This window comes from Poecilia latipinna, unplaced genomic scaffold (assembly GCF_001443285.1).
Source record: "Poecilia latipinna isolate Pla-1442-1.1 unplaced genomic scaffold, P_latipinna-1.0 Scaffold3100, whole genome shotgun sequence".
Taxonomy (NCBI): domain Eukaryota; kingdom Metazoa; phylum Chordata; class Actinopteri; order Cyprinodontiformes; family Poeciliidae; genus Poecilia; species Poecilia latipinna.
In genome coordinates, this window is record NW_015115716.1 from 5,651 (window position 1) to 15,541 (window position 9,891).

Consider the following 9,891-nt stretch of genomic DNA (forward strand, 5'->3'; position numbering starts at 1 on the left):
ATCACCATTCTTCTTCAACCTGGTTCATCAGCGTTCTTTCTCACCACAACCACCCACAAATCATGACACTAAAAAGTGATTTGGAGCAGTTTTAACAACAGTCTCTGATGTTGCTGGAAAATTTTGGAGACTAGTAAACACATGTTCTTGCTCTCAATGAACAGTGGGGGCTGCAGCGGCCCCCTCCTTCTTCCCACAGGTCTCACAGATGTCCTTGCTCAGCAATCCCTTCCCAGCTGGACGCAGATCAAGTCCGTTTGTATCCAGCCTGCTAATAAACGAAACCACCACTGGCTGACCTTACAGTCAAAGTAGTAAATATGAAAGGGTTTTTGTCTGACATAAATCCCTACTATTAAGTCCATTCTGTCAATTCAAACTTTTAATGTTAATTGTACACAAGGGACAAGAGACTTTTTTTAAATAATTTTATGCTGGTTTTATATTACCATACTACTGTTAGTTTCATTTCAGAAATATTAGTTCTAACATGAGTACACCAATTTATTTACAATCTACTTTGCACATTTAGTTTGATTCTATGTTTAATGTCTGTTTTTGCACATCGACCAGTAGCTACTCAAGTACTTCCACATTTCAAAAGTAGTTTGTAATCAGACAGATAAAAAATATAAAGTTATTGTATTTTAAAGGCTAAAATAAAACATAGCCAATAAGCCAGTATAAACATAACATATATGTGTGGAAGAATGGCAGAAAGACTGAGTCTGAAAGTCCAGACACAATCTATTAATGCTTGATTTAAGCTAATCCAATACATGTGGCTAATGAGGCAATATGTTATTCTAGCATTATTAAACATATACTAATATTCTAGACATATGTGCTAAATGTGAGGACAAAGGCACTTTGATTCACTTCTTATGAGAATATTCAGAGATCGAAAGTTTGGAAGGACATTTTGGATATAAAACTTTATTCCAAGGTATTTTACTTTCCAGTGTTGGATTATGAACAAGGGACCCCTCCTGTTTCCATTGTGTGTTGTGAGAAGAATCAATTCACTTCAGTTTATTTATATTGCACCAATTCGTAACACGCCGTATCAAGGCGCTATACCAAAAATAAAGTAATTTTAATCCAATCATACATGCATTATCCCAGTAATCCAACAGTCACAGCAGTACAAAGTGCATGTACTTTGACTACTGTGACGGTGGCCTACTAGGTAGGAGTTGTCGGTTCAAATCCCTGCTTCATATGTCTCAGTTTTTGGGCACAACTGCCTGCTGAAAGGACCCAGGTCAGCTGTGGCTGAAATGTAATTTACCACCATCAGTGTGTGACTCAGTCTATGAATGGGTAAATCACTGAATGTTGTTTCCTCTGGACTTGATATACACTATACAAGAAAAGGTATTTTACTATTAAGCTCACCTCTGGAACTTCCTCATTCTGTGAGGTCAAATAGGACACAAAGTTGCTGAGTTTGAGTTCTTTGAGGACTTCCTGGAAAACCATCTTCGCTGGTTAATCCGCTACGTCTTGGGAATATTCTTCATCTATCATCCTTGACACCTCCCTTCCTGTTTTGCTCTGCAGAACCAATAGGTTACTCAAGCAAATGTAAGCGAGGAAATATAACTAGTCACTATCCACCTCTCAGGGCAATGCCTTGTTTTAGAAAATTTGACAAATAATCATTTAAAATAATTGCATTTTAAATTCTAAACAAAATATTAATGATTTTAATTATTTCCATTATGTGCCTGGAATCTGTCTTAACTTCTCTGAATGACATGTAGTCTTCAGAGAAATTACAGAGGAACCATGGGTATTCAATAAGTTACCATGGTAACAAGGTGTTTGCATACACTACCTTAACTCAGGCGAGACATTATTTATTTGCTGAAAGCATCTTTACTTACTTTCTAGACTTGAGTCTTACAAGTGAAAATCTAAATCGATAGTCACACTGCCAAAACTGGAACAAATCCAACAATATTTTCCCATACTTTACCTCTATTTGATCTTTTTATGACCTGGCTGTAGTCACAAATCAGATTTTCTCAAATCAGGCAGGGAAATTTCACATGTGCTCCTAAACTGGAAATGTTTCTGAACGGTCATGCCTCATTTCTTCTCACTCTTAAGTCATGATATATTTGATGTGACAGATTTAAGAGGCAGGAATTTATTCACACAACACCCCAAACAGCCCTACTTACATGTGCTTCAAGGTAGCAAATATTTGAGCAGACATTATTGAGCTATCGTGACAAAAAAATAAAAATAATAATAATTACCTTCCACTTGCACAGCTTCAGAGGCAAGGCACACATGGTGACATCCTCATTTACTATCATACAACAAATAACATATTATTACGCTATTATTTACATCTTATTACTTTTGTAAGCTCAGTGGCTGAGTGTGATATGTCTTCTTCTGCACATGTGCATCACTTCACCACTTTTCTAGACCTTTCATGCTGGAACATGATTGAAGTCACATTACCACTATAATGTAAACAACCACACTAAGAAAGCATTAAGACCTGCATTGTGTGGACACAATCTCAGTTGTTGCTTTGATTTCCTATCTGTGATTTTTACTAAGGAGCAGCTCAGAAAATGTTTTGGAACAATATTTCTGAGATGGAGACTTTATGTTTTCAGATGGTAAAAGGAGGAAAAAGCTGGGAAAGTTAAGAAAAAAAAAATACAGGGTAGGATCCCTTCTAACAGTCTTGTTAGGCAGTTCCCACATAGTTATTGTTGAAGAGAACTTGTCTTTTCATCGTGCAGTCTATCACTCCACAGCTGCTTTTAATTCCCCAAAGAAGAGATCCTACATTGAATTAGAAAAATACTTTCCCTGTTCAGTAATGGAGTAACGTCTTTGGATAAAAGATTGATCACTGCCACTGCAGAATGATTTGCAAAAGGAAAAGTTGTAGCTCCAGAGAATACGTTTGTTGGAGATCATGTTGTATTGCAGTCTACACATGCTGTGTTGTTGTTTTTTTCTTTTTTCCCTTTCATCGTCCTCATCTGCTTCCTACACAGATACTTAAAATACAACAGCGAGGCCAACACACATGTACTTGATCACATGTGGACATATTTTCACAGTTTTTACTGATGGGCTCCTCTGAGACACTAACAAAGGTTTCACTATATAAGAAGCAGATTTCCCAAAGTTAGACGTTATGCAATTTGATATTATAAAACATAAGGCGTGACCATTACTTGGTAAACATGAGTTGAAATCATGACAGACGGCATCTTTTTTCAGCAGTGTAGTGACATATTATTATCAATTACTACGTATTAATGAATAAATATGATACACTTATGAATAAACTGTGGCAGGATGTTATTCCTACCACATGACATGTGATATGATGTGAATACATCCCTTGTAAAACTGCCACAGTGAATAGTTTGTGCATATTTCATTCATTCCGTCACTTTCTTCCAGTAGGAAAAACTCAGAGGAAGTGATCAATAACAGTTTATTGACCAGAGTTTCTGTTGAATCTGCACAGCAGTCCAGTATGGCAATAAATTTTGATATACAAATATTTAGTGAGAACTTGCTTAAAACAGACATGAGAAGATTTATTTACACTGAACATTACATGATATCTTATTGGAACTTCAGTGCTTTCCAGAGAAGATGCTGTCTGTGAAGTTATGGAGATCCTTTAATAAAACTTAGATATAAACTGGTAGCTCACAGCACGGGCTGAATCAATTAAGTCTGCTACTCATAGTTATGTTTTTTATGATTATTATTATTTTTATTACAGTGATTGAATAGACTTATGGAAATAAATAACTTATGGGAACAACATCACAAACACTTGGTTAAATGGACACAAATGGAGAGGGAAAAAAATGCCACAGTAAAAACAAAAGAAATTAGTTAACCTGAAAAAGACACCTGCAACACATAATGCTCAATATACACAGCTCTAAAAACATCCGTTTTTGTTTTTGGTCAAATCTAAGCTTCTGATTAAACTGGTAAGCTGAATACGTCACACATATATGGACATGGAAACTTGGATTGGACAAAATGTACAGCTTCCCAAGTACTGTGATTGCTGATGCAGTGGTGGGCTCCTCAATGTCTGAAGAGAGAGAAGAAGAATGAAAACAATGGCATTATTACACGTGTTCAGTTGTATATGTTTGACTGTATGCAAAATCATGCAGTATTTGATGAATACTTACATCACTGTGGTTCCATCTCTATATCCTGTTGGTTGATGCTTTAATCAGAGAGTTGACACGTTAGTATCACTTTTGCATTTGTGAGAAAAAAGCATGACTTTTGTTTTGACTTTTTGCATGTCCTTACTTTAAGTTTGTGTCTAATCTTGATCCATGATGGCAGTACATTTTCTGTTTCGGAAAGAAAAGATTTCATGTTATGAGACAAATATGCATAATTAGAGAAAACTAAAAACAAGAACAAGAAACACAAATCATTTTATTGAATTTCAATTTCATTAAATATCCTAAGGGCGAAAAAGTGAAGCAGTGAATAGTCAGAATATTACTGGAACAGAACATAGTTGCAGCGAGATGACTGTGGTTATTTATACATTATTTCCACTGTTTTAAAATCACCACAGATTCCACCACTTCCATCCAAGTGACTTTTTTCTAGGTTTTTTGTCCAGATCTATCAATTTCACAGCAGATGAACATCTCATTCAGACAAATTTGTGGAACGAGGTGGTTTTGTGTTTTTTTTTTTTTTTTTCTTCCCCCTGTCGTGCAATTACTAGGCAGTAGATGCCATGAGGTAAGAAGCAAATTATTTTAAAGAGAATCACAGTCAAGATAAATATGTCTTTTGGAGTCAAACATAAGCTGGACAAAGTCAGAGCAGGAAAACTACATTGTAGTAAGGATGGATCAGAATCTTTTACTGTTTTTCTCAGTTGCATTGGTGCATTTCTCAAATCATTTTGAACATTTGGAAACAGTAAGTGCATTTCTCAGAACAATTTGTACAAACAGCAAAACAGCCTGGACTACCTGCAAAATCCAGTGTCTTTCTCAAAATCCTTAAATTAAATGTCTTTATCAATGAACATGTCAGTGCTTCACAATGTCAAGTCCTTGTTTCATTGAGTTTGGGCTAATCAAATGGATTAGTCATGTTAAGTCATGAGGCGGGCCGGATCCGGTATTGTTCAGGGGGCCGGACCAAATGAGGAGGCGGGCTGGATCCGGCCCGTGGGCCGTAGTTTGGGGACCCCTGACTTATACAATGAAATTATGCTTAAATGTTGTGAAGATTGAGTCTGTTCAACAGAGACCAGTATAATACATTTTGATCAACATGACAAAAGCAATTTAAAATGTAGGAAAAAGCAGATGATCATACATAATCACTTGCATGTTGCACAAACGCATTTGCAACTTGTTAAAAGGAACATAAAATTGCTTTTTTGATGTGTACAAGTGACAAATTGAAGACTGAGCAAGTAGTTTTGAGAATTTCAATTCTGTTCTGAGAAATGCACCAAAGCAACTGAGAAAAACTGTTCTTCTGTTTGTATCCCCATTCACTTGTAAGTGAGTCCTTGGAAAGCCCAGGAGTAACAATCTTATCAGGTTTGATGAGATTTAAATAAATAACTTTATGTTATATAGCATCTAGTATTTTGGGCATCTAGGCTGCATACAGAATATGTTGAGCCAATTACAGAGCAACTATTTGAAAAAACAGGAGGAGAAAACGCAGGCTAGAGATAATTTATCTTCCAACGTGATAGAGACCCGAAGCACTCAGTCAAAAAAGCAGAAGAGTCTGTGAATCTACTTGAGTGGTGCAGCCAGAACCCAGACTTCAATCCAAATAACTGTTTCTGAGAACACCTAAAAACAACAATTTACTTTCACTTCCCATCCAAACTGACTGAGCTTTATGGGATCTGCTCAGAAAAAGGGTAGAAATTTCTCAAACCAGTGTGCCGAGCTTGTAAAGACACAGCCAAGAAGACTTAAGCTGATTGCTGCCCAAGGCCCAAAACAAAACAAAAAACAATGTTAGGTCAAGAGTGTGAGTACATGTGAGAAACACTGGACTAACAAGCTTTTGGCAGTTATAAAAAAAAAAGAAAAAAAATCTTGTCAAATCATTACAGGGTACTTGATTAAAATACTTGAATCATTTTTAAAATAAGCAACAAAATATTTACAAAGGTAAGGGGTGTGAAAATTTTCTGGTGGCATTACATGGATTACAATGATGCCAAAAAGATAAACAGAATTAACAACAACATCACGTGGAAACTTACTTAATCCCACAAGGTTCAGTTTGTTTAAACACCAAAAGTTAGGCTATTATTGTTACCCAGGACCAGATTTTTCTTACATGTGGAAGACTGACCAAGATTACTTGAATATGTAATTTGACATCTCAAAAATGACTTTTAATTGTGCTCACTGAACCACACGTCCCCACAAAGACACGCTGGCAGCAGTGGTTTGAAAAATAACTCTGTTGTTTACAACTGTGGCTACTTCCTGCGCAGTTTAGCTACCCTGCTGTACAATAGCCAAGCATTCTCACTGCAAACACAGATGAGTTTGATCAGTGTGCAAGCACTCAATGCTTAGGCACAGCTTGTATGACAACGTATCTTAGCCACATGCGGCAGGAATAAACACTAAAGAGAGATTCTGAAGGCAAACAAAAGACTTTAAGAGCACACAACTTCAAACCTAAGAATAGTCTTCCACATGTGAGGAATTATCCACTTTAAGAGGAACTTTTGTTGTTCCACTTTTTGTGCATTTACTGTAATAACATTTGACCAAAGGAACAGATAATTTGAAAAACTTGTGAACCTTTCAAGGTCATAGATTTAAGGTGAGCAAGATTGTGCCACACCATTTCTTTGACAGACATCAAACTTTTTATGGTTTGATACAGGGTCGATTTGAATAAGAACACGTTGTTATGTACGTATGTATGTGATTTGTACATTTGTGCTGGAGTAGTGGAGGGTACCCCAGTCATTTTTGTGTTAAAGGGGGAGGAGACGTTTCAATTTTTTATTTTTTTTTTTCTGGAAACACTTCAACTGAGAGCATGAGTCATATCTGCAAATATGTCCACAAGTTAAGTAATTTGGAATATCTATCCATCCATGGACAAATATAAAGCAAAGTTAATATACTATATATGTATCAATCCATACTATCCATCTATGAAGTTCAAATAAAAAGTCTTCTAGAGACAAAACAGCACTTTTTAAAAACAGGAGGGTCAATCTTTGAAAATTTATTTCAAAACAACAAATCAACAGTGAATAGTCTCTTGTACCTAAACTAGTAAATTCGCAATATAACATCACATTATATGATTATTTCTGCAATTAAATTATGTTTTCTGCTGGCTGTGTCTCAATCTGAAGAATTTAATCATCAAAATAAACCACGCTCTGTTGTCCAGGGGTCATCTGTGGCTTCATGTAGATATCTGTGTTGGTCTAATGCCACGAAGGGTTTCGAATATTCAACCAATGCAAGCAGACTTTCAAATATTGATCTAACAAGCATTCACAGTTGTCCATTGGCTACGGCGCATTGCATTTGAGAACAAATTTCCACAGTTAACTGTAACTTGAAACCTCTTGGTTAGGGACTGCATCTGTCTTTTGACTTCCACATTTTTTGAACACCAATTACAGCTCATTAGATTGACTGAAAAACACAAACATAATTTGATCAGGCCTTGTTCTTTCGAATCCAATACAATGTCTTGCATGTTTATAACTTTTGCAACTGTCTCTAACTACCTAAATTCAACCCATATAAATTGTTCTAGCTTCAAGTACAACTAGAAGCTAGAACATTGTCTAACCTAAATTAAAAGCTTGTGATCAGTGAATTCTGCTTTCCTCACTGCCAAGAACAAGCATACTTGATGAATTAATAAACCAATAACTAATTAAATGCTAAATTTGCAAAAGGTGTTATTACATATATTGAGAAATAACAGGAGTCAAACGTTACATTTGATTTGTGGTGTACAAGCTGTAGGATTAAGAAAACCCTTTTAAGTCATTCAGTCCTAAAATATTTACTTTGCGCATTTACTAGAGTAAATAAGTGTAATGTACATGCAGAAAAACAATAGAGCCTCGTAATAATCACAATTTAAACACTACTATTATGTGCCTATTGCTCACTCCTCTATGGTATGCCATGCCACTTGAAGGAATCCGTTTGAACAATTGATACTTCCCAGAAGAGAAATGAGTCCCGCATGCTTTCTCGTGCTGTCTGCTCTGCGTACCTGCAGTTTAGGGTTCAGCCAATGAGTCAATCAAATCATGGCTGAAAGAGAATGTTCCTATCCCTTTTCTCACTGGAGAATCGTCCTGTTAGTATTCAGTAATATTTGTCAGCATAGCGGAAATTCCTTCCCACAAATAGTGGTTAACGTTGCTAATCCTTTTAGACAGGAAAAACAAAATCAAATCCATTAAGCATAATCGAAACTGTTTCAAAAAGAGAGCATGCCAAACCATATCAGTGAGAGCATGAACACATTTGTTTCAGCAGCGAGGGAAGGAACTCAAGTCAAAAAAATCTCAAGAGTGCACTGATAAATGCCTGAGATGATGATGGCAGAGCTATTTACCTCTTTTTATTTCAACATACCACAAGACTCTGCTGGACTGTTATAAACTCTACAAATGAGGGGGGAAAGGAATTCAAAATTATATCTATTTGTCAACCCCTATAAAGCTTGAAAGGAGGACTGAAGTATTTTTATTTGAGCAGTTCTATTTTATCTCAATCCACTGTTTTGTTCTGTTTCCTTTAGCTTGTAAAGAACCACAGGAGTCCTGGTAGGTATTTCTGTCAATATCCTGACATCGTTTTATCCCATAATGGGGTATTTGCAATTAACACAATAGGGCTGTTGTGAGAATACTCAAAAACAGCCACAAATTCCCAAAAATATAACCCATCACTGCTAAAATTAAACGTGTGTCAACAAGCATTATTGTCTGGGTCAAGACAGCAAAATTACAGCAAGAAGTGAGAGGGAGAAAGTATTTTAAAAATTTCAGTAGGGGCAGATGCTGACCTAACAGAGGAAAAGCAGGTAACATGCTGATACTATAGATGAAATGCATTGTTACAACCACCAAGTTACGACTCGGGTGCATGCTTTTTTAGATCACAGCATGCTGTAATATGGACGCATCCTTTTTTTGTACACACAAAGCTCAAAGCACACGGTTATAGTGTAAAGATCAAACAGGATTGATAGGTTGATAGGTTTTGGTTTTTCAAAATACCTTTGGGATTTCTGGGGTGTAGTATTATCCCGTTTTTCCATCATCACCTTCAGGAAGATTGTTCTCTGACTTTATTGAAAGGAGCATGACAGTTGTTGGGTGAGAAACCGAAATCGATGTTTGGTAATTCTCCCGAGGTAAGTACAGCGGTCAGATCCATGTGTGTGCTTATAAAGGACAGGCCGGTATCACAGAATGAGATTGATGTAAGCATCACTGTTGCTTACACACACATACTGTTTTCAGAAATTACAGAGACGTGAGAACATTATTCTCACCCACAACTTTCTTTGTTTTATACTTGTTGTCATGCTTAAATGTTTCAGATACTCAAACTACTTTTAGTTCCAAGCGAAGATAACCTGAGTAATAAGAAAAAGCACTTTTAGCAGGATGATGTAATTTGTTAACCCCTTAAATGCTATTTCTATTTCATTGTTGAATCATGAGGCAAGTGAGGCCTTGAAATCTGAGGATGTTGTTCTTTTTCCATTTGTGACTTTCTGGACGAGATTTGCAAGCAATCTTGGATTGACTTTAGGCCAGCCACACCAAAAAGGGTTTACTATTGTTCCATGTTTATATAT

The 9,891-nt window shown here is 36.3% G+C and overlaps 1 protein-coding gene across 2 annotated transcripts in view; it reads right to left on the reverse strand.

Annotated features, from left to right (window-relative positions):
• Nucleotides 1–3,461: 3,461 nt before the first annotated feature.
• The window catches only part of LOC106940123 (macrophage colony-stimulating factor 1-like), a 16,451-nt gene continuing 10,021 nt past the window's right edge, over nucleotides 3,462–9,891 (reverse strand). For both annotated transcript variants that reach the window (XM_015022767.1, XM_015022766.1), the window contains exons 7-9: nucleotides 4,330–4,373; nucleotides 4,203–4,240; nucleotides 3,462–4,099 (exon numbers count right to left, since the gene is read on the reverse strand). In XM_015022767.1, coding sequence (XP_014878253.1) covers nucleotides 4,204–4,240; nucleotides 4,330–4,373 — 81 coding nt within the window. In that variant the 3' untranslated portion in view covers nucleotides 3,462–4,099; nucleotide 4,203. The remainder of the gene's footprint in view (nucleotides 4,100–4,202; nucleotides 4,241–4,329; nucleotides 4,374–9,891) is intronic.